This window comes from Artemia franciscana, chromosome 3, assembly GCF_032884065.1.
Source record: "Artemia franciscana chromosome 3, ASM3288406v1, whole genome shotgun sequence".
Classification (NCBI taxonomy): Eukaryota; Metazoa; Arthropoda; class Branchiopoda; order Anostraca; family Artemiidae; genus Artemia; species Artemia franciscana.
The window spans coordinates 25507681-25533416 of record NC_088865.1 but is presented as its reverse complement, the minus strand read 5'-3'; the positions used below and the strand labels follow the sequence as shown (position 1 = coordinate 25533416).

Genomic DNA, 25736 nt, shown 5'->3' with positions numbered 1-25736 from the left:
CGAAACTTTTTATGCCCAGGGGCCGAACACACTTGAAGGTCATGGTTGCAGCAATAGGTCAGTTAAGTGAAATTCAGCTTCACGAAGGCTCAGATACACGGGGGTTCAGGTGCACGGGGGTTGAGTTACACAGAGGCTCGGTTGCACGAGGATTCAGTTAGATGGGGTTGAGTTGCACAGGGGTTCAGTTGTACGAGGGTTTAGTTTTATGGGGGTTCAGTTGCAGGAGGTTTCAGTTACATGGATTCAGTTGCACGAGGGCTCAGTTACACGCACACCACAGTGAACGTAATCTGCTTGATTTCGTTTCGTTTTGTTTTTCCGACAGTAGATTTTGAGCTTTGGTCAGCCTAATTTAACCGAGTCTCGAATATTGGCTCAAGAGCGTCCCTAGGTTTTGTCAATATACGCTTTTTTCTTCTAGCTCAAGAGAGATTAGCTGGTCAATTGAGTGTCGAACCAGATATTGACCCGGATGATGAGTCAACGACATCTGAAGATCAATCCATAACGGTGAGAATTTCCACTTGTATAAATCTATCAGGCATTTTACTTTTCGAGTCCTTTAATTGTGGATCTTTATAATTGTAGGATGTATATTTTTTTTTAAGTACACGGCTCTAACATTTTCTTTTATATGCTCAATTTTTCTCCCTTTTTTTATAATGAAGCTAAAGAGAAAGACAACGAAAAGACTATAAGAAAATTAATATATATTAAGTGCTTAATATTGTGTGTACATCCTTAATTTAAGATAGATAGTATTGAAGAAGAAAAATTGAAGTTGACGAAAACGTTTTAGCAATAGTAATTTGTAGTGGCTTATAGATTTTGGTAACTCAGTTCGATAAAGCTATACGGTTTTTAAGAGAAGATAATCTTCAAAGATAAAGATTCTTAAAGATAAACAGTTCGTTTAACATTATGAACTTTAAAAAAAAATATGGTGAGGCACTTAATTGGACGGCAACTACCTCTTCTAGCCGCCCTATTGTAATATTAAAACTCTGACTCTGCTACCAAAAATATTCTTTATCTCTAACACCTGTTACTAAATAAAATGAATAAAAAATGCGCTGCTTGACAGTGTTTGTGCCATAGAAGCATGTGGCATAGTTAGACGAGCAACTGGTCCTCTAATCAAAATCCAAAAAAGTCTGCTTTTGTGTATTCAATACATTTTCTGTTTTGTTTAATACTTTGAGTTTTGAAGATAACTTATTCCCCCTGATAGTTTGGCCATTTCCACGCAAAGACCTCTAGAATGTTTGGTCCTTCATTGTCGGATTTATTTGTCTTTTGTTTTGTTAGTTATCATTAAAGAGGGACAGCGCTAGACTTTTTCTTCTAAGCTGTTTAATATAATAAACTATCGTTACTGGTTTATTTAATGGGTGTTAAATTTCGTTTCCAATTTATTTTCTTGGTGAATGCTAATAGGTCACTCGCACAGCATCTATAAGGTACATAAAGACATCTATAAGGTACATACAATGCAAACTTTTCTGTAAACTCACATGAAGTACTTTGTGGCACTCAGAAAAAGATAAGAAAAAATTGTCCATGCAGTCGATAAAGTCAATTAATAACAGAAGGGTTTTGAGGTTAAATCTTCAAATGAGAAAGTGGGGAATTTTGAAGATGGGTGACTACTATTTTTTTGGCAAAAATAATTAATTTGAATATCCATAGTCTTCTGAAATAAGATGATATTATTCTCTTTAATTATTTTTTCGGCTTGTTCGAGATATTCGAATTGTTTTGAATACAAATATCCATTAGTACAATAGACCTTGCAGGATGTACTTTACGAATTTTCTCTCTGTTGTATAGAGCTTATTGAATAAGTGCATTATTGTGCTCTATTGAACGCTGTTCTGGTAGATAAATACATCACTAATTTTCTACCCTGAAAAGGATAGATTTGCAGCTTATTGTGCTTTGAAGCCTAATAAGGAAAATAATAATTACAATAGGTAGAAATAAGCACTTTGGGATGCAACTGTTCATTTCTCATTTCTTTACTGCCCCGCCCCCTCCCCCCCCCAAAAAAAATCATGTTTACTGCTTATTGTAGTAAATTTGTCACTCTGAATTGCCGCAATTGTCAGTGCACTATAAGCTGTTCTAAATGTTTTTTTTCCATTTATAATTTTATCATACTTTGTGACGGGGTTAGTTTTTGTAAGCCTTTCTCAAGGCCCATTCATGATGAAATTTATTAATATTAAAGTTGATTATGCTTCCAAACATAGTATTGACTGATGTTAGCTGTCAATTTTTAGTGTATTGAATGTCGAAACCAGCAATCTCGTATTTTCTGTTATAATTCTGGAAAAGATAGCCAATCGTAATTTTCCTGGAGGATAATCTGACTTGCTAACGTTAAAATAAGCGCAAATTATTTGAACTTGAGCTTCAGTAGATTTAAAAATTAGCTTTAGTAGAATTTCCACAGCTTTTTCAACATTGCACGTCTTGTTTGGGGTTATGACTTTGTGACTAAGTGTTTGAATTTCCACTTTTTTCTTTTATAGAGTTAATCCTCGTTGAATATTAATTTCAAAAATCAATTGTAGATGATGTAATCATATACATTCTGCTATTTCGAACCCTCAAACTTTAGAACTCGGCGTAAAAAAAAATAAAAATATGTAAAAACTCAGGTGCAAAATACGCTGAATTAAAAAAACAAAAACGGCATTTTTAGTTTAGAATTACTTGGAAATATCCTTAAGACGGTTTAATTGGAAAATAGTACGAGTGATAGAATAGAGTGTATTAAACATTATGGAGGCCTTTCTCTGGCTTATACCTCGTTTCCAGTTATTTCAAACTTACAGAAATAGCTGTTTAAAGATCTGGACTTGAAACTTTGACCTTTTGGCCCATTGACATAGGTGTCTGATTTATAATATTGAGGAAAAAAGAATTTTAATCCAAAGCTCCTGGGAACTTGAGTAAGATTTATAGAGAAAAAGAAATTCTAAAGGCTCTTATTTTACCTTAGGTTTTTGCCTGAGCAAAAATTTAAGGCTAATTATGTAAAGCTAAAAAAAATGTATTGGCTATGAATAATTTTTGTGCTATGCATTAAAGTACTTAATTTTGACAGAATATGTACATATAAACTAATAGTAGAGATACTCTTCAGTAACATTCAAGTTTTGGAATGCTTTCACATACGAAACTTATACATTCAGTTATTTTTCGCTGCGCCTATCGGAATTTTATCAAGACATTTCAGCCCAGTTGACAAAAAAAATGTTACATAAATTTAAGTGTATCTTTTTAGTTAGACTAGACCTTACGATTTATTTGAGCAAAACGTTCCGGGTTCAAGCCCACAAATTTTTATCTACGAATAAAAAAACGTTGAACGTAAAAGTTTGTGCGTGTAAAAATTTTACTTAAGCGTAATGCTAATATGAAAGTGCTTAAATTATGCTGTATATGCTGTATTTATAGTTTACAAAGTACAATACTATTTTAAATATTCTTAAGTATTTGTAAGTATTTTAATTTAAACTTTAATTTAAAAAGTATGCTTTAAATTTTTAAAGCTTGTTCTTTTATTTTTCTCATTTTACTCAATTTTGTTGTACTGTTTTCCGCACTTCAGTTTTTAAAAATAAGTCAAGGCGCAAAAAAAAATCTAATCTCTATCACTTTCTATGTTCTTTAGTTCAAAACATCTACATTTCCCGATTGAATACCTTCATATTGACCTTCTTGTTTTCTTTTTATAATTTGAATGGTTTTGGTAGATGGTAAGCATGCTTCCTCAGATTATTTGACCTTTTTTCCTTCCCCTTGGTGGCTGATTTGTTCTTAGCCTGCTTTCTTTTTTTCAACCTATAGGCATCGGTTATGGTGCAACCTACTTCAGCCCCTTCTTGTAATTCTGGTCGCAATGGAGCTCACGGGAAGGTAATGTTTAGTTATTTGTCCTTTAGTTTTACAAATTGTATACCTTTGCTTTCTTCCCTTTTTGCTGTGTAAATATTCACTTGATGTTTATTATTTTAAAGAGACTGAAGTATGGATGCTTCTTCTGTTTCTTATTCCTAATTTCGTTTAAAGAAGAGCTGCACTTTAACAATAATGAAGTGTTAAAATTTAGAAGTGTTTTGACGCTTGAAATAAGCAGAAACTGTCTACTAACAAAAAGAGACCCGTAAATTCAAAATAGTGAAGCTATTGCTTCAAATAAATTCAAATCATTTATTGTTGTCGTTTATCTTCTCTCGGATAATTAGTTTGCCATGATCACCTTTTTGTGTCGATATTAGATTTTTAGATTTTTTTTTCAAGTCTGAGATGTGCTTTTGGGACTGCTGGAAGTACTGAGAGCCTACCAAAAAGTTTTTTTCACCTTATCAATTCAAAATTTTCTATAGAACGTCGTTCAAATAGTAGCCAAATAAAGAAAAAAGTTTGAGGGGTCAAGGTTTGAAACCAATCATTGTCCCAAATTTTTCCTCCAAGAAGAATGTAAGGTAAACTTATATAAATAAATACAGCATACACATGCCATTATGGATCTTATTAATTTCCATTTTTTTTCTAAACTACCCAAACTGTTTTTCCCGCGACCTGTCATTCGGCTGAATAATTTTTTTTTGTCAATTGACGACCCTACCTCAAATAATTTTTTTTTATAATATCAAGAAACAGTTTCAAGGACTTCCCAGAGAAAGATGGTATATCAACTATGATATTACCTGAACCCTAAAGATTAAAATGCATTTATAACTATTCTGGGTTCATTTGTTCTGAGTAAACGGCTAAAATTTAACGTGGTCTTATACAGGCCAGGATTGACGCATAGGCCCGGGCCTAGGGGTGCAAAACGCCGAGGGGCAAAAAAACACTGAGTGATTTTTTTCTTAACAAGAACTGGACTTATATTGAATTATATTATATATGGAATTATATTATAAAGTGCACCTTGCTGCTGCGTTGCCTATTTACAATAAGTGATTTTCAAACAACACAGGAATTCCGTAGCCGCTTATAAACTGTCAGATATATCCCAAAAACGGCAGCTGAGAGCTCGGTATCACCTCTCTCTTGCATTACTTTTGGCTCATCACTCATCAGTTGCCTTCTGTTCAGGGCTTCCATTGTCCTGCATTTTCTGGGATTTTGTCATAAATCTCTTTGTCTCCCCGAAAAAAATTGCTTGGGCCTAGGGGGGGCAAAGATTTAAATTCGGTCCTGGTCTTATATTCGTTTCTAGTTCTATCCCTTCCTCATTTGCATGTTCGGTTCTGATTTATTTGGATGCAAATGTGCTATTAACATAAAAAAGACCCGTGCATTTATACGCCTATGTCTTTTTTAACTTACGCTATCTAGGTGTGGTTGTAAGAGAGCATAAGGGCAATAAATGGCAACTGAAATTATTTCTAATTAAGTTTTATTTCATTCTTAAAGATTTTATATTCCTTTTTGGGGTTCGTATAGTCGTCATGCACAAATTAAGCGTCGGTAGATTCTTCTTTAGCATAATTGAGATGAATCAGTATTAAAAAATAAGAACCTCGATAAAAGACATAAGTAAGCGCTAGGTAAGGCTAAAAATGAACAATTTTCAGCGAAACAGTAATTACGTTTTGCAAAAGATCCGTTAAAATCTTAGAGTTATTCAATCAGTCAATAATTTTATTGACCCATATAAAATGACTCGAAACTGCCCATATGGAGTAAAGGAAAAAAGAGAAGAGAAAAAAAAGAAAGAATCAGACTATGATAAACAATACTAAATAAACGCACTATAATATGGGTTGCTACGGTCTAGAGACGAAACAAATTCGGCACGTCGTTGGTCCACAGCTACAAATGGATCAGTAACACCATATAGTTGCGGAACTTTGCGGTTACGAGCCCAAAGAGGAAGACCTAGAAGATACTTTGCATACTTGTAATATAGCTATACTTGTAATATTGTAGTATTGTAATATCGCATACTTGTAATACGGATTGTCCGCAAATCAGTCATGGTAAATAGCTTCCAAAAAGGAGCTAGGGCTATGACATGAGGGATTGTGTAAGCGTTATAGAGTCTAGCCAAAACATTCTTACTTTAACGTGTTTCACCATTAACTAGTAGTCGATTAATAGTAAAATGTTGTTTTTAAAACCAATTTATAGGAATTTGAAAATTAGCCTGAAACCCCCTCAGAGATGGAGTCCGATCAAAACAAAATGTATACCATTGCTGTAAGTCATATACAAGCAACTTACAGCTCTCTGGCTTGAACAACAAGGAGAACCTTTTTTTTTTGCATGGGTAGCACTAACGTGTCCCCTTTTTTTCCCTTTTTTCCTTCTTCACTGCTAGCGGGGCACTGAAACATCATAGGGAGGTGTTTAAGGGTTCATTTAAAAGGAACGTGCTACATCGAGTGCCTTTTATAATTAATTAAACTTAATATTTACAATTAAAAACTATTTTGACCAAAATCTGCTTCTTCATATACAAAATGTTGAATGATCTCATCATCGTAGGTTACAACCATAAACGACGCTATAGTAAGACTATATGAGGATGTCAGAACCGAAAATCGACATAGAAAAATATTACTGAGGGTTTATGGTTTGCTTTGAAACGATTAATATTTTAAATATGTCCTTTTTGAATATAATTTAAAAAATTTAATCATGTTGCTTAAATAAGGAAACTTTAATTAAAATTTACAGATCGATCTTAAATAGGGCGCTACGAGTAATCGAGTTTTTTATATGTTTTTAGTTTCCTTTTTTCAAACGAGACTTAGTTTAGTCTGCTATAAAAAAAAATAATGGCAATTAATTTTTATTTCAGACAGATGAAGAGGAGGACATTTCAGAAAAAGATTCATTAGAACAGCCAGGACATGTATCACAACCATCAGAACAATGGAGTGATGTTAACCTAGATGACGACTCCGGTCTCTCGGGTGCTCCTGATGGGCGAGGTAAGAATTTCTACTGTTCTAAAAATGGAAGGAAAATTTCTCGTTTGACTTTGTTTGAAGTTGAAGTATTCCTCTGAATTGCAGTGAAAAACTAATAAGGGATGTTTATACTGCGCTCGCAAGCGTAGGTTGCGTCTTAGAATTTTACAAATCCATTTAGTTTGCTCATTTAAGACACCATTTACTTTGGTGACTCTTTCAGGCTTTTTTTTATTATTATAATTGACATAGGTCATGGTATTGAATAATAACATAGTTAAAGAGAAAAATCTGTTTATTTTTTTTATTTTCACTGAAAAATAATTTCCCAATATTTTCCCATGCAAGTTTTTTCAGTTTTGTATATTTTTTTATTATTAAATTTTTATTGCTCACAGTTTTTTTTTTTTTTTACTTTTTTTTATTTTTTTTTTTACAGCTTATGGTATGAAATGTTCAGTAAAGAGGGATACTCGTCAGAAGCAATTGAAATTTTTGAAAATGCAGTTGGAAATAGTATAAGCGTAAAAATAATTTACATTTTAGGTGGTTCTAAATGTGCAAGGCTCAATAAGTTTGAAGGGCCTAACAAAAGTTGTAAATGAATAAAAATTTCCAAAGTGGGAAAAATATGACCAAAAATTGGTATTGGCTTAACGAAAATCCCATTGTAGAATATAACATTCTAATAATGGTCAAAGTCCTCAAACTACAAAAATTCGAATTTGTATTTTTGGGAGGAAATTTGTCCCTGGTTAATGTTTTCTTTTTTTATGGGTGATTTTATCGAGCTAATAGCTTTCGAATATGAGCATTGAAAAAAAAACAAATTTGGATACTATTGGGTGTAACTTCTTGTATATCCAGTCGGTTTTGACCTAGTCAAAACGGTGTTTTATCCTCCCAGTTTTAGGACCAAACTTAGGCTTGCTAATAGCCATAAACCTGTTAAATTTCTTGGAATTAGCTGAATTTCTTCTAGTTCCGTCGAGCTCACAGACGTCCCCGCCGAGTACTGATAGGATGAAACAGACTATTCTTAAGCCTGGGCCACATAGAGAGCAGCAACATTGTCCAGATATGATTTTACGACCTTTTCCTGCACCACTACCAGCTGGGGGTAAGTCAGCCCCCTTTATCCATTTTCCTTTTTTTTGCTTCATTTGGAGCTCAGGCTGTTGATTATTGCTCGTATAAGTTACCCATCATAAGAAAAAGCGTATTTGACTAATTATTGATGAATGATGATCTTCAGCTAGAAGTGATTTTGAGAGTAATTGAACCTTCCCATTTTCCCAATTCATGGCTGAGTAAGCACTAGGATAACTAATTGAAATAAAATATAAAAACAACAATAACAAACTGAGATTTTTAAAATTTGTGTTGCGGCCATCTTTAAGGAAAAATAGGTATAAAATTTCCCTAGAATTTTTCACAAAATCGGCACCAATAATGAAGAATTAGTTGGCAATTGTAACCAGGCACGTAGCAGGAGAATGGTTGACTGAAGACTGGTTTACAATCGAAATCCCATTATTTTGCTCATTTTTTCCTGTGATTTTAATATAAAATGCCAATTTTTGCTATTTTAGTGAGGTTGATCTCATCCTTCCCTCTAATTGGTATGCCCCCTCCTACAACACTTTAAAAGGCCTTTGTGTACATGCCTGGATTGATTAGCGATGTTTTTTTAATACATATTCACGGATCAAAAACAGCTAAATAAAGAGAAAGGTTGATCTGTTTATACATTTTTCTTCTTTTTTTTTCTCTTAATATCTTATAACAGGTTTCTTTTATGAAAATGGTGTCAGCTTTTGCCCTTGAAGTTTATCTAGTACGTTTGCCAATATTCGAAACGCATTCCCTCCGGAAAACGGATTTTGATTTAGATATAGCATCCATGGTAAAGGTTCCCTCTTTACTGTTAGTTTAACCCTGTAAAATCCCTAGATGTCTCTTTCTTGATATCCTTTTTGAAACAAAGTATTTGCTATTCTTCGGTTTAACCTTATTTTAGACGATTAAATAACGGTATATTATCTTTCATTCATAATTAATTCATAATTCATAATTAACGGTAACATTGATCTATATTTCTTTTCATGCAAGTCGAATGATAATTGCAATACTTTCTTTTCATGTTATCATGAATTGCAATCACCAATAATTCTGGGACTCTAAAATCAAACACCATTCGTGCTTCAGTTCCCCAGGATTCCAGATAAAAAAAAAAAAAAAAAAAAAAAAATTCTGTGTGAACCCCTAATTCCTTTTCTATTGAAAAAAAAATTATTACGTTGTTGAAAGAAAAGAGTATGTGTGATGTCCCCAACTAAAATGCATAGCTAGGCGTATTTTCTTTATGAAAGACAGGGGTAAAGGGCCATAACAGGACCGAAAGGTTTTGTTATGTATCGTTCAGAAACTACCCAACGTGATATTCTGCCATATGTATCAAAATGAAGTGACACTAGTCAGTTGCAGACTATATATTTATATGTTTCTATTTTTTTCATTTAAATTTCAAGCAAAACTGTTCTTGTACAAGATTGAAAAGCTTGAATTTCCTTTGGTAAAATTAGTAAACGTGTTAGACAACCTTTCTGTCTCTGTGTGGTAACATTTATAAGTGTGTTTGTTGGACTGTTTCAGGTGATATAGCCTTGCTTTTTGTAATTCTTATATGATATGATATATTTATTTAACTTTAACAGCAATATACAACATCATTCAAATTTACTGTAATAAGAAAGAAAAAAGAGAAAAAATATAAAATAATAATAATAATACTACGGGGGCAGCTGCTCCATACCATGTCCATACTCTGGGTTCGCACTCACCAACCAACAAACAATTACAACTTAATTTAAATCGTTTCAAATAGTTCAGTTCAGATCGAAGGTACTTAATCCGAGCCTTTATTTTCCTTTTTTTAGCCTCTAACTCAGAGCGTCAAGCATTACTTACGCAGCAGCTGGAGCGTGCTTTAGGACTAGCAGCTCCTCTTTTGAGAGAAATAATGGTAGATTTTGCACCATTCTTGTCCAAAACACTCCTTGGCTCCCATGGCCAAGATCTGCTCAACGAAGGGAAGGGTATGCAAACCTTCAAGCAAAGTACATCAGTTGTGGAGCTAGTCATGCTACTTTGCTCCCAAGAATGGCAGAACTCCCTTCAAAAGCATGCTGGCTTGGCTTTTATTGAATTGATTAATGAAGGAAGGTGAGTGCCATATAAGCTATTGATTGTTAAATCTTAGATTTGTAATAACTTTACCAAGATAAGACTTATGTTTTGTCACTCAACATTATCACCAGGTAGCACCATGGGAAGTAATCTGTTTCGTAAATATCACATGCTGGCTCACTTAGATATCAACTTTATTTTTTAGAAGCAAAAAAAAATTATCTCTCTCCGCAAAAGGTTAAAAAGCACAAAGAAAACACTATTTAATAGCATTATTATTGTTCCTTATGAGGAATACAAACGCCTCTGTTTCTAAATTCCTCTTCTTTTTAAATATAAATGTGATAATATTTTTTTCTAAAAATGTGTTATTTTTACTTTTAATCCAAAACTTGTAGCTTTATAACTCTGTAACTTTGATTAACTAGAAATATAACTTGACGAATAAAACAGAGAAAAAGCTCCTCAGCGATATTGCTTTCCTAAAAGTTTTTGCCTAAAAAGGAAAAAAAAAACTAATGTTAGCCGTTAAAATAAGTAGGATCTATATATGACTGCATGAAATGAGATCCAACAACTGAATTAGATGTAATTGAGATTATTCAGACTATAAGAATGCTACTGAAGCAAAGTAAATTCATCTTGCGCAAAAAAATTGCATTTAGCCAACACAATTCTTTTCAATGGTGAAATGCTGTCCTGTAAATGGCAGCAAATAACAATGCAAACAGCTGTTCAATTACAAAATGCACATGAAATTGAAAAAAAGAACACTATTAAATAGGGTAGATTTGGTGATTTGGTTGATATGGCTTCTCTCATGTGTCATCACTATGCGTCAAATAAAATTTTGCTGAATGTGCATTAAGTCGGGCATGTTCTAATTTGTTCACTTAAATTTATTTTATGTATATATTATAATATTTTATAATTTTATAAGATATGTATACCATCCGGATCCACCCAATGTGATTGACTACATTAGCGTTTTGTAATTAAAAAAAAAAAACTTCTTCTAGGTTTTTTTTTCCAACCGTACTTTTCATTTACTGTTATTTCTTTTATTTAGGCTCCTCTCTCATGCCATGAAAGACCATATTGTCCGGGTTGCTAACGAAGCAGAATTTATATTAAACCGAATGCGAGCTGATGATGTTGTCAAACATTCCGACTTTGAAGCTCTATGCACTACAACTTTAGCAGAGCGTCGAGAAGAGGAAGGAGTTTGCGATCAGATTATTGTTGCTGCTCGAAGGCGTGATGCCGCTTTGGCTAATCGACTTGTAGATCGTGTGTCATGCTTGGCAATGAGCCGCTATGGTGCTTGGGGGAATCCTAAGGAGTCTGACCACAGGTGGGTTTCCAAGAATAAATAAAATTATGCTGGCTATAATCCTTGAATGCATTCGAGGGAATGCTGTTCTGTTTCTTGTCCTTGATTTACTTCTTTTTTTCATTTCAGGTTAGTTAAATATTTTAGCTGTGTATTTTCTTTATCTTGTAAAGAAACTCTTAGAATTTTAGTTTTCTATTTTGGCTTCCCTTGATCCTATGGTGTGTCTTTTAGCCTGTCTAACAAGTTAAACACAAAGTTGTCTAACAAAGTTAAAAACAAAAATATTTCGTCCAGTTGAAAGTAAAGAGTGACTTAAAACTCGAGCAAACATAGCTATTCTAAAAATGCTGGCCTACCGCTCTATTTATCATCCCCCCCTACACTTTGTATGCTTAAGCTAGGTTAATGTTATTTTTAGCATTTTATAATACAATAAATATAGAATTTAATAGAAGAATCCGTGATTGGAGGAGATCCTTTTAATAAAGTTTTTAGTAGCTTCCCTAATTAAGCCAAAATTTAAAGATGATTCATCTTTACGAAATTTGAGGCCACCGGCTTTGTGATGAAGTTAGCTTCGGCCGACTCAGCCATACAATTAACTGTCACATAATTTGAAAATAGTAAAGGGAAATTACGAAAAGATAATCACCACTTGTTAAAAAAAGCGGAAAGGAAAGGTGCGAGAAGAAAAAATAGAATTTGGGAAAAGAGGAGAGGGGAGAGTACATTTATCTAAAAAATTATTGGATCTTTTTTTTTCCAATTTAGATCAGTTGACTTGTGTTTTAATTTTCACAATTTACAAAATATCTTGGAAAAATATTTAATTTCTTTTTCTTAATTTTAGCATTGAGCACTGGAAATTAGATGCTTGGGAAGATGATTGTAGGAGAAGAAAACGTTTTGTGCGGAATCCATTGGGAACCACTCACCCTGAGGCCATACTTATCCCTGAAATACGTGCCAATAGCCCACCTGAAGACGAAGAAAATGTAATAGTTGTTGTTTTTCTATATATGAAAGCCTCAGGGCTTGTTCTTTTACTTGGAAGCTTTTCTCATATTCTCTGTCTTGTTTCCTTTTATAAGTTTAACAAATTAATTAGTTTCTGTTTATGAAGTTTAAAAGCCGAAACTTTTGTTAATCGGTAGTACACTTCAGGCTCGAGATTGACACTGATCTGTATTATAGAAATAACTAGGGTATCATTTTCAAGAATTTAGTCATGCAGAGGTCGAGGTGACAATGTGCATTTTTTCCATTTCCCCACATTCTATTGTCGGAGTTGTTAAATACCTCCTAATTATATGCAATTTAATAGAAATATGAATTCTCGATGTAAGATACAAAAGTGTTTTGATCATTGTCAAATAGACAATTTCATACATAAACTTATATAATTAATACACAAAGAAAAGACGCTTGAATAATAGAAGGTAGCTAGTTTATCAGAGTGGATTCATAATTGTGAAGTTGCTGAGGTCATTCTTTGATTAGCAGAAGATATAATTTTTGTATTAAGAAAAACATATTTATGGTATATTTGGTAGTGAAGTTTTCTTTCAATGGAACCACTTTTGCGTAGAGGGTGGGTGATAAGGAGACCCTTTTACGAGGGATTTCTGAAGCGAAGGGATCATTTGATTTTTATTTTGAGGAGGGGACGGAGGGGGATGACGCAACAAAATTATGTCTTTGTATCCATTCTTGCGCAAATTTATCATTTTCATCATATATTCTGTGGATTTTTATTTTGAGGGAAATGGCCTTTCTCTAAATCAATCCTTTTTCTGAAGGGTAAAGTGTTTAATTGAATTTAGAGTACTCGTCCAAGATTATTTGTCGAAATTCTGGAGGTATTCAGTTTCGGTTCTTGTAAATGGTTAGTGCAAGACATTGTCCATTTACCTTGACTGAAGTATCTAGCGGAGAGATACCCTTTGGTGTAAAATCTATTTAAGAAGATGCAGATGTATGTGTCCTTTTCTTTGGCTTACTGTTATATATCATACGCTGTTCTATTTATGCTAAATAAACTGTCGTTATAGATGCGGGGAGAGCTTCCAACTCCATTACCCACAACGAAACTGCCTCAAGGAGCGACAGAAAGTCATGATGACCCTGAGCTTTTGATTGAAGACCGTGATTTCGATACAGATCTTGTTGGTCCAGTTAATCTAAGCTGTAAGGCAAAAATAATAGCGCCAGGCATTGTTGTACCAGGAACTCTTTCCGTAACTTCAAATGAATTGTATTTCGAGGCTGATGAAGATGATCCCGACTTCAAGAAGAATGATCCAAGGGTAACATATTTTCATGCCTATTCAAGTTGGTTTATCTTGTCAAAGGTGGCCATTGTTCGAAATCACAGTTGCCAAAACTTTATAATGAGCCAAAGAAAACACAATGTTATAATATAAAACTTTATAACGACATAAGACGACGGTCTCTAGTTTAAACTGTTTTTAACAAGTAAACATCGTCAAAATTATATTCTGCGTAAAAAAAGGCAATTGGCAATAGACAAAAATTATTATACAGAATTTTAATTAGAAAAATTAAAAGCAAATGTGAATATCTAAAAGAAAACCCCAATGAAAATAATAAATGAACGTCAGTTGGCCATATTTTACAATTTTGAAAGAAGTCGATAAAGAAATGTTTCTTCCTAATAAAAAGAAATCAAGAAAGTCAGTTTTTCTATGATAAATGTTAAAAACGTATGAAAACTCGATGAAACCATAGATGAAATGAAAATTTGCTAAATGATTCGCAAACTGTCCCATTAACAAGCTAACGAATTTTATGTGCTGCTCATGCAAAAGGGTATTAAAAAAATTAGATTCTTACTGCATCAACTAGTCTTTGTAGATGTAGGATTTTTTTTTTTTTTTTTTTTCATTCTAATAATGTAAAATATTGCATCTCAAGTCTAAAAAAAGGCCTCTGGGCTTTAGTTGGTTCTAAGAAAATTGCATCCGAAAAGTTGTATTCATGGAAGATTACCAGGATTGATATGGACTGACACCCTCCCCAACCGGTTTTTATAGGTGTACTATATCTTTTTCAAGTTGGTATTACTCATGGAATTATCCCAGACATCAGTTTAAACTCAAATATGCCCTTTAACTCATCCAGACATTGTTATACCCAAATACGTTTTATTACTATATTTTGCAAAAAGATGAACATGCTATGCTTCACTGTATTAGCAACACTGTGAGTGTAAGGGGAAATGATAAGTGTACGCGGCCCTTAATGATCCTGTGTAAAACCGTTTTGTTTTGGGTGGTTTTCCTTGTTAGATAAAAAAATATATGTTTTCTTGAATTCCATTGAACCTTCTCATTGCTAAGTGTCTACATTCATTTTAAAAAAAAGTCGCAGTCCCACTGAGTGTAATGGCGGATAACAAAGACATATAGGAACACCTGGTTACCTACCACTTAGTAACTTAAGCCTGACTTTTGTCATCACTTATATTGGAAGTAGTTAATAGGTATTATATTTTGAGCTAAAGTAACATAACCTTAGTTTGTACATGGAGCAATTTTGGAAATAATAACGTAGATTGTGTTACGTTTTGCATTTTGGGGCGAAATAAAAAACACTGTTCAATCAAAGAGTGAGTGTGGCCTAGAAGCTAGGTCATATTGGAAGTAATATTGCATTTCTTTGTCTTAATTTTCGAAAGATTCACTGAGAAATCAGTTAAGAGTTAATATGCCATTGCTCACCTTGAATTTGCATCTCCTAAGGGATATTCCTCAAGGACATATTTCATTGTTTATAGCGAAAATCAATATTTTGACTTCCCAATTGTGAAAGGACTGTATCTGTACTTGATCATGTTTGCTATCTGCATCTTCGTGAGGTGGATAGCATAGCAACCATGATCGGCTCAATCTGTTTTGGTTCTTCTTTAGCAATGTGACGAAATCAGAGATGTCATTCTTATTCTAAAGTGGTTCTGACAAAAGAAGTATATCATTTAAAGGTATGGTACTTTCTGGAACTAATTTTGGAAATAGGCCTTAGAATAGAAAATAACCGACTTATTTTCTTAGTGATGCTACAAATGTGATTATGCCGTTTAAGGCTATCACAAATAGTGACACCAAGAAGAAGTTCCACGGAGGGTACCGAAACGCCAGTAAGAACATCAACAACAAAAGAAGGTTCAGAATTTAGAAAATTATTCGTTAAAATTCTTAATTTTTGCTGATTAATAGACATGTTATTCTTATATCTTTTGCTATTTTTTCTTCTATATATACATTGGCTCATTTTAATATCTACAATACCTTTCTTCGGTATTGAGAAACTATCAGCGAATTTAAAATGGTGTGAATAAGTGTTTGGTGCTCGTGTTTAATTCGAAAAAAATAATGGAATTTAATATCATAATAAGACGAATCTGATTCTCTGATTTGCTTGTCCGCTTCAGGGTCACATAGAAAAAAAAAAAAACTGTGGTCATTCTGGCAATTATCATTAATTGCATCATTGGGCAATTTTAATTTATGCTACTCTCTCACAGGACTGTCTCTTACACGGCTATTGCTGCTGTGTAGAAAAGATTGCCATATGTATTGCCGAGTTGTCTGATAAAGTTAAATTTTGTCAACTTAATAAATTGCCGTGACAAGCGAACGCTGCTTCACTGTGAACCTAAAGTTAAGTGTTTTTGTAATTTATTCGCCTTCTCTTCTTTAGCCTAGCAAGGCGGTTTGATCTTTTTCTGGAGAAATATTTTTAAATGAGTATTTAGAACAGATTTATTGCTTAGAGCATTTCATTTCTGTTATTCGACTTTAAATTCAATGTTCTTTGCAGAAATGATTTAAGCCCCTTCATAACAGCTAATCTCTGGATATAAAAGAGCAGAGGTATCTATAATTTATTTTTTTTATTTTATCAATTCTATTTTAGAGCCTCGATTACTGTGAGCATCTCCATGGGAAATGGTACTTCTCTGAGATGAGAGCTATTTTTAGTCGACGTTATCTACTTCAGAACTCTGCCATCGAGATTTTCCTAGCAAGTAGAACGAGCATCATGTTTGCTTTGCCTGATCAGGGCATGGTTAAGCGAGTCATCAAAGCTTTACCAAGAGTTGGTGTTGGCGTCAAATATGGAATACCACAAACAAGGTTTTCTTCGGTTATTTAATCGAACATATTAAGACTTTCAACATATTAAGAATATGTTGTACTTATGTCTCCAATGCATAAATTTTCTTTTTGATAAGCTAAAAAGAAAAATAAATTGTAATTTATTGACACAATTATGTGGGCTGGAATCTTTTGTGATATTTTATCAGTTATTCTTCTCTTGACTGGACTTGACATGGTCCTACCCAAATTCAAAACTTTTTTGTCTTTTCCCTCCCCTATCCCCCCTTCTCTCTCTCTCTCTCTCTCTCTCTCTCTCTCTCTCTCTCTCTCTCTCTCTCTCTCTCTCTCTCTCTCTCTCTCTCTCTCTCTCTCTCCCTCTCTCCCTCTCTCTGCATTTAAAATATTCTGAAAATGCCGCTTTTCTTTTTTCTTTTTTTATCATCGAATACTTTCTGCAAAACTTCCCTCTCCCTTGAAACCCTTTTTGGGTCATTTAACTCTTTCATTATATGCAAATGTGTATGCCTTTATACCGAGATTGCTAGCATCCTCCTCCCAGTTTTTATGAGTTCTTTTAGGATTTTTTTTTCATATCTCCTTTATGTTATTTCCTATGTCGATTTAAAGTTGTTTTTCTCAATATTTTGCTATCCTTTTTTTATTTTACCCTTGGAAATTTTAAGCACTTATGTGTCCTTTAAAGGACCCGAACGTAATAATAAAGATCATATCTGAAATCATTACAAAAGGAACTTTTTCAATTCGCTGATGTGAATCTTGTCACTTATTTATTGTCCCCATTTGAATTGTTTTCAATGTAACTCAGTTTTTTTTACGATTGTGTAGGGATTTGGAGTGGATAGGTAGCAAACCTGCTTTCTACTTGAGCATTTGCGTTGTATGCATTTACGCTCATGTTTTATGGACTTTTTACGGGCCAAATCCCCTATTCAAGCAAACTAATCAAATTAAATGCAAATGCCTTATTTAAAAAAAAATAACTTATATTATAACGACGCAAAAAAGTGTAGGGGACCCCTTCCTTCCGTCCTAACTTTGGTTAGAGAGACCCCGCCAGGAAAATGTGAGCTTGTGCGTCTGTAATTGATTTTTTTTTTTTGTGTGTGTTTCTGCTTGTTTTATAGCGGAGTATTTCCTCGAAAAGAATCTTATATTTAACAAAGAGACCAAAAACACGTAACCACGAACTGATTCCCAAGAATTTGAAAATAGGAACTGTCCTGGGAGAATCGTTGTACAATGGTGCATTGAAATAAAATTTTCATTTAAATGAAAAAACAAAAAAATATTAAAATTATAGAAAAATGAAAAAGCATGTTAGATTTCAAGCACTTAAGTCATCAACAGTCTAAAAGCTTCCCGTCATGGGTTGGGAGGGCAGCGAAAAAATTTTAAGGCAGCGAAAAAGTGTGATAGCTCTTAGTCATAAAACGATCTTTGATTGCCTAGTTCGATCAGATGATTTTAACCCAGACCTTTAACGCAGAATTTCGTAAATTGGTGGATTGTCCCAGCAAGTAATTTTCTGGTTTCTAGTTGACTGAGCTACATTTACTAGTTTGAGTTGCTATAAGCTTATGATTAGAGAAGTGCTCAAGCGATTTAGCCTCGTATCAAGCATCATAAGAAATGTCCCTTTGTATTTTTTGTATCTAATGAACGTCTCCCTGTTTCCTTGTTAGAAGAGCATCAATGATGGCTCCACGTCAGCTAATGCGTTCTTCAAATATGGTACAAAAGTGGCAGAGAAGAGAAATTTCCAATTTTGAATATTTGATGTTCCTTAATACAATTGCTGGTAATCACTTTGTTTTTGTATTTTAAGTTTGACATCAATTGCTTCTCTTTTTAAATGATTTGTATGCTTTCAATTATTTTGCTTTCCTTTTTCTTAGTCTCTAAAGCTAAATAAACGAATTTAAGCTGACTTTTCCTTTTTTTTATACGACATCAGCTACTTCCCTTTATAGATAACTAGCTGTTGGGGTGGTGCTTCGCGCCCCCCCCCCCCCCCCGCGCGCGTAAGTCGTTACGCGCCATATTAGTTACACGCCATTGTAGTTGTGTCTCTGTGCCCCACCTGTGAATATAGATAGATGTATATATATATATATATATATATATATATATATATATATATATATATATATATATATATATATATATATATATATATATATATATACTAGCTGTTGGGGTGGCGCTTCGCGCCATCCCAACACCTAGTTGGTGGGGCGCTTCGCGGCCCCCCCCAAGCCCCCCCGCGCGCGTAAGTCGTTACGCGCCATATTAGTTACGCGCCATTGTAGTTGTGTCCCTGTGTCCCACCTGTGAATATAGATAGATTTATATATGTGTTTCAAACTACGTAAAAATTGCGAATATACAACATTATTGGCTTTCCCATTGTCTGTCCATATACAAAGCCGTATGTACTAATAATGACGTCATATGCAAACGCTCTTTTTACAAACAAACAAACATGCATACACACAACTCGTTTTTATATAGATAGATAGATAGATAGATACAATACAAATTAACTACGTAAAACTTGTGAATATACAACAATCTTCGCTGTCCCATTGTCTGTGCGTATAAATAGATTGTCAGGTTTACCGACCCTCAAAGATGCAACATACAATTGTACATTGGTAAAGCAATCTGTACTAAGATCTATACCGCATTTTTCTAGTGATTGCCCTTGAGCTTTGTTGATGGTGGTTGCAAATGCTAATCGAATTGGGAATTGCAACCTTTTAAATTGAAAAAGCAGATCCGTTGGAATCATGGGAATGCGAGGAATAAGAACAGCCTCACCCTCATAAGGCCCTGTCAAGATTGTGGCCTCTATTAGGTTTTCCATTGTTTTTTTTACGGCAAGTCGCGTGCCATTGCAAAGCTTTGGTGGGTTGATATTTCTTAAAAGTATTATTGGTACGCCTATTTTTAGTTGTAGCACGTGTGGTGGAAACCCTGAAGGATCTATGGAATTTAAAAATTCAGATGGATAATTAACCGCTTCATTTGGTTCCAAAATACAAATTAACTGCGTAAAACTTGCGAATATACAACATTCTTCGCTGTCCAATTGTCGCTGCATATAAATAGATTGTCAGGTTTACCGACCCTCGAACATGCAACGTACAATTGTCCATGGGAAAAACAATCAGTATTAAGATCTATACCACATTTTTCTAATGATTGACCTTGAGCTTTGTTAATGGTGATTGCAAATGCTAATCGAATTGGGAATTGCAATCTTTTAAATTGAAAAGGCAGATCCGTTGGAATCATGGGAATGCGAGGAATAAGAACAGCCTCACCCTCAAAAGGCCCTGTCAAGATTGTGGCCTCTATTAGGTTTTCCATTGTTTTTTTTACGGCAAGTCGAATGCCATTGCAAAGCTTTGGTGGGTTTATATTTCTTAAAAGTATTATTGGTACGCCTATTTTTAGTTGTAGCACGTGTGGTGGAAACCCTGAAAGATCTATGGAATTTAAAAATTCAGATGGATAATTAACCGCTTCATTTGGTTCCAAAACTGTGTCGACTGACTTGTAAAGGACTGCCTGGTCTCGAATCTTGGTCAAAACAATATTGTTGATTTCGTGGACGTCTATATTTTTGGGTGCGAGAATCGCTCTTTCACTTAGCCATTTATTATTTTTATAATTTTTTAGAATATTCGGAAATACTTTTTCAATCAATTCATTTTTGGACGTCACTAAATTACAGAAATCAGCAGGTAGTTGTATACGTCCTGAAATTGAGTCTACTGGGAGCTTTCCGTTTCCCATTGCCAGCAATTGATCTGAAAATGTTTGACCAGAGTCATCGTTTTGCAATCGGACACGCATATTTGTAGTTAATTTTAATGTTTTTACGTGTGCCCATAAATTAGAATTTTTCAGGCAAGCATTCATTTCGTCTGCAGGAGTTGATCTAGGTATTATAGGTAATGTTTGCCTGAAATCTCCCGCAAGCAATATTAATGTGCTGCCAAAGGGTTTCGACTTCCCTCGCAAATCTTTCAAGCATTGATCCAGAGCCTCGAGCGATTTTTTGTGTGCCATTGTGCACTCATCCCAAATAATAAGTTTGCATTGCTGCAATACTTTACCCATCCCAGATGATTTGGAAATATTGCACGTGGGAGTTTCTGTAGAATGCAAGTTCAGAGGCAATTTCAAAGCGGAATGAGCAGTTCTGCCACCAGGCAGCAATGTTGCGGCTATTCCGGACGACGCAATTGCCAACGCTATATCATTTTTTGATCGAATTGATGCCAGAATCAGTTTTATCACAAACGTTTTACCAGTACCTCCTGGCGCATCCAAAAAGAAAATTTCTCCAACGTTGTTATCGACACAATGCATTATCGTATCATAAATGTCTTTTTGTTCCGACGTTAACTTGGAAATGTTATTTTGTACATACGACAATAGATCACTCGTACTGTGACTTTGTTCACGATCCAATTCTACACATGTCGAAACAGCAGCGATACGGTTAGGTGAAGGCATTCCCAAATCCTGAAGAGGTTTGTTTGCCAAACGTACGCACAAATCTTCTATAACAACTAAAGTGTAGTTATAAATTTCTGATGTAAAATCAAAAGTCATATCTGACGTCTCTAACTGTTTTCGATGGAGTATATCTTTGGACATTTTTGACTTATATTTTTCCCATAACTGTAGGAGCTGATGGAGAGCAAGTTGTTAAAATGATGCCAAACAATGCACGAATTTGACTTGGGGTTGACGTTTCGCACGCGTCATTGATGCAGTTATTCCAGTGTTGGTCATTCTCCAATAAATTCAGAGCTTGGCATGCACTACGGTAAGTGTCATGTATAGTACCATTTACAGTCCTCAAATACTCAAAGGATGTCGGACCGGGTACATTCACCAAAAGCAGGCGTAGAAAGAAGCATTCATGTTGATTGGGGTGAACGGTGTAGAGTCTTCCTATCGTGGTATCTTTGAAGATGGTAGGTTGGCCGTCGACTGACTTACCCTCTTTTCGACGTTCAAATACTTTATCTTTAGTATTCCACGTGTAATACGAAGGCACTTCAGTATACAGCAGTTTTTTTGCAAAAGAATCATTTTTGCAAAGCGAAAAAAAAGCTGTTAATGTTGTAACCGGTGGATTCAGGACTCTTTATTGCACGTTGGTTTCCGTGAAATAAACACGTTGACCATTCTGTAAATGTACCGCTAAGTGAGCAACAGCTGGACTACGTTCATGTATCGGAAATGAAAGAATTCGCCAAACAGCTTCATTACTGCTTATGTATCTTCCAGCCTGATATTGTACGATTTCATCGAAATCTTTGATTTCGGGCTGCAAGCCAAAAACTGCCATGTCACTGCCTTTGTTGACATATTTACATATGTATTTGATTGCCTTTACGGAGTTAAAGTATTCAACGTTTATGTGTGCATTAAATGTTTTTGATAATAATGGGGAATATGGAACAACCCACTGGTTATCTACTTCGATGGTGGTACCGTTACGCTTCTTTATTATTGCTGTTTTACCGCCATCTTCAGTAGATCTTCTTCTATATTGTGGGTAACCATCATTGCCAGTAATTGTGTTTGATACTAAAAGTCGAGGATATTGCTTTGTGCACCTTCCTTTGGCCATGCATGGTGAATTTTCGTTCAGTGCACCGCAAGGTCCATGTATCATATTTTTTACAATAATATCATGTAACCCCTTATCGACATTTGTATCAGGTATTTCAGCGGAAATCACATCATCAATTTCGTTCGAAGTAATTTTTTTATGTAGCCAGATTAGTATATGTGCGTGTGGCAAACCTCGTTTTTGCCATTCCACTGAGTACATCCAGCATCGCACTGACCCAAACACTTCAAGTTTTACAATGTAGTTTATCAGTGATTTCAACTTTTGCCGGAAGACACGGGCCGTAATGTCATGCCTATGAACCGCCGATTGTCCTTGAAGTAAAAACTGCAGTATCTCGTCCCAAGATTGATTACATGTAAATGTAATAAATAAATCTGGACGACCATAGAGACGAACATACGCAATAGCATCTTGAGCATATTCATGCATATGACGGGGACTGCCAGCATATGACGAAGGTAAAATTGTTAATCTTCCAACGTTTGTGGTATTACCGTCATTTATAACTGCATCTCGCAAAGGAATGTATTGTTCAGAGCGGAGCTTGGTCAGATTCAGGCGGATATATAGCAAACGTTCTGATTCAATTTTAGCATACATACCAACGACGAATTAGTGAAACAATTCACGGCATTTTAAAATATAATTTTCTTCATCCTGCCGAATCATTAGTCAATAGGAATAATAATGCATTGCACTGCATTTCTTATTCATTTCTTTGTTAGTGGCTGGATTCATCAATTTAATATTAAAGTGATAGCCGTCGGCTCCATCCCAAAAAATGATAGGATATTGTAGGGCATCGTAGCATCGATGAGTTTCAGCAATTCTTAACAACTGAGCGTTTCGCTTATGAAGAATAATATCTCGAGGTAAAAACTGATCACCGACCATAACGATTGCCACTTCGTCGATAGTTGGAGCATTGTATCTACGCACATGTTGGCCAGGAGGCGTTTTGTCAGCGGAAATAACAATTTTATGCGTATCAGTAGGCATCAAATCGATGGCTGTTTTGAACAGACGCACTAAATTATTATTTTCGTGGAAAAGATGTTGCAATTGGGAAACGATTGTCCTTTCAACGTTGGGAGAAATTTGTGCATTCACAAATTTCTCCCAACGTTGCATTCAATCAGAATTTCTATCACTGATGAAGTACAATTGTAAAAATTTATGATTCTCGCCTGAGAATGGTAGAAGGGACCCTGCTCTATGATAAATTTGCCCTTTTACTTTGAAAGTAGACATAAATTGAACTGGATTTTCGATTTGGGCTCCAAACGACGTCATTTGGAAACATGAGTTGTATTTTCTGATTTTTGACAAAAAACGCTTAGATTCTGACGTAGTTCCAGTAAGGAAAGTCTTCAATGGCTCTGGTGGTGCAGCCAATAGAGGAAGTTTAACTTTTCCTGAGGCGCAACACATTCCCATTGTTTCACCATTGAATTTCAAGGCCTTGCAATAGGGACAAATTTTAGACATTGTCCCGATTTGAACACATCTACTCAAGCTATAATCATCGACTGGGTTGTACCTGAATGCCAGGCGATAACCTTCAGGTTGCTCTGATTCCTCGGCACGCTTTCTTTTCTTACTTTCTCTATCAGCAGCAAGCCTGATTTCTTGCTGTTCTTGTGATTCCTCGGCACGCTTTCTTTTCTTACTTTCTCTATCAGCAGCAAGCCTGATTTCTTGCTGTTCTTGTAATCCTCGGCACGCCTTCTTTTTTCACTTTCTCTTTTAGCAGCAAGTCTGCTTCCGCGTTGCTCTGGTAGTTCCTCGGCACGCTTTCTGTTCTTTCTTTCTCTATCAGCCTCAAGCCTGTTTCCTTGCTGTTCTTTTGATTCCTCGGCACGCTTTCTGTTCTTTCTTTCTCTATCAGCCTCAAGCCTGTTTCCTTGCTGTTCTTTTGATTCCTCGGCACGCCTTCTTTTTTCACTTTCTCTTTTAGCAGCAAGTCTGCTTTCGCGTTGCTCTGGTAGTTCCTCGGCACGCTTTCTTTTCTGACTTTCTCTATCAGCAGCAAGTTTTTTGGCATAGACTCTTTGAGCATCTTCATCGGCTTTTGCCATGGTAAGTTCATCAGTCATTGTAAACTTAAACATTAATAGATTTTCTACGTGAACATATGTCTTAAATATCTTGAATGACGTCACCGTCAAAGCAAAAATTACGACAACTAATTTCATGACGTCAGTCAACACAGAAACATGACGTCACCTGATCCACAGACAGACACACAGACAGACAACTTATTTTTATATATATAGAAATATATATGTTTTTAACTACGTAAAACTTGCGAATATACAATATAACATTACACGAATATAACATTCTTCGATGTCCCATTGTCTGTGCATATAAATAGATTGTCAGGTTCACCGACTCTTGAACATGCAACATAAAACTGTCCATGGGAAAAAACAATCCGTATTCAGATCTATACCTGATTATTCTAATGATTGCCCTTGAGCTTTGTTGATGGTGATTGCTAATCGAACATTCCCTGTGTCCCCGTCGTCATTTATATATCCCCCTGTGCCCCCGGCATCCCCGTTGTAGTTGTGTCCCTGTGTCCCGGTCTTCATTTATATTCCCAGTATCCCGGTCGTCATTTGTGTCCCAGTGTCCCAGTCTGTAATTTCTCTTTGAACGTCCCGGTCGTCATTTATATTGCCTGTGTCCCGGTATCCCGGTCGTCATTTGTGCGCGCGCGCCCCCAAGCCCCCCCCCGCGCGCGTAAGTCGTTACGCGCCATATGAGTTACACGCCATTGTAGTTGTGTTCCTGTGAATATAGATAGATATATATATGTTTTTAACTACGTAAAACTTGCGAATATACAACATTCTTCGATGTCCCATTGTCTGTGCATATAAAAAGATTGTCAGGTTTACCGACTCTTGAACATGCAACATAAAATTGTCCATGGGAAAAACAATCCGTATTCAGATCTATACCTCATTATTCTAATGATTGCCCTTGAGCTTTGTTGACGGTGATTGCTAATCAAACATTCCCTGTGTCCCCGTCGTCATTTATATATCCCCTGTGCCCCTGGCATCCCGTTGTAGTTGTGTCCCTGTGTCCCGGTCGTCATTTATATTCCCAGTATCCCGGTCGTCATGTGTGCCCCAGTGTCCCAGTCTGTAATTTCTCTTTGAGCGTCCCGGTCGTCATTTATATTCCCGGTGTCCCGGTCGTCATTTGTGTCCCTGTGTCCCGGTCTGTAATTTATCTTTGAGTGTCCCGATCGTCATCTATATCTCCCGGTCGTTATTTGTGTCCCAGTGTCTTTTAGGTTTTTTTTTTAGTTTTTTTTTTCTTTTTAAGTTTTTAGCTTTTTACCTTTTTTTTAGTTTTTTTTGTAGTTTTTACCTTTTTTAGTTTTTTTTCTTCTTTTGAATTAATGCTAAAGCCAAGGTTCGAACCTGGAACCTCTCGGACCTAGAACCTGG

The 25736-nt window shown here is 35.3% G+C and overlaps 1 protein-coding gene across 8 annotated transcripts in view; it reads left to right on the top strand.

Moving 5' to 3' along the window:
• The window catches only part of LOC136025077 (neurobeachin-like), a 271780-nt gene that overhangs the window by 219607 nt on the left and 26437 nt on the right, over positions 1 to 25736 (top strand). For 5 of the 8 annotated variants that reach the window (XM_065700791.1, XM_065700787.1, XM_065700785.1 and 2 more), the window contains 10 exons: positions 425 to 513; positions 3862 to 3930; positions 6830 to 6962; positions 7924 to 8061; positions 9881 to 10166; positions 11200 to 11484; positions 12317 to 12461; positions 13518 to 13772; positions 16402 to 16622; positions 18290 to 18405. In XM_065700791.1, the coding sequence (XP_065556863.1) occupies positions 425 to 513; positions 3862 to 3930; positions 6830 to 6962; positions 7924 to 8061; positions 9881 to 10166; positions 11200 to 11484; positions 12317 to 12461; positions 13518 to 13772; positions 16402 to 16622; positions 18290 to 18405 (1737 nt within the window). The remainder of the gene's footprint in view (positions 1 to 424; positions 514 to 3861; positions 3931 to 6829; positions 6963 to 7923; positions 8062 to 9880; positions 10167 to 11199; positions 11485 to 12316; positions 12462 to 13517; positions 13773 to 16401; positions 16623 to 18289; positions 18406 to 25736) is intronic. The other 3 variants (XM_065700792.1, XM_065700790.1, XM_065700788.1) reach the window with 1 other exon arrangement.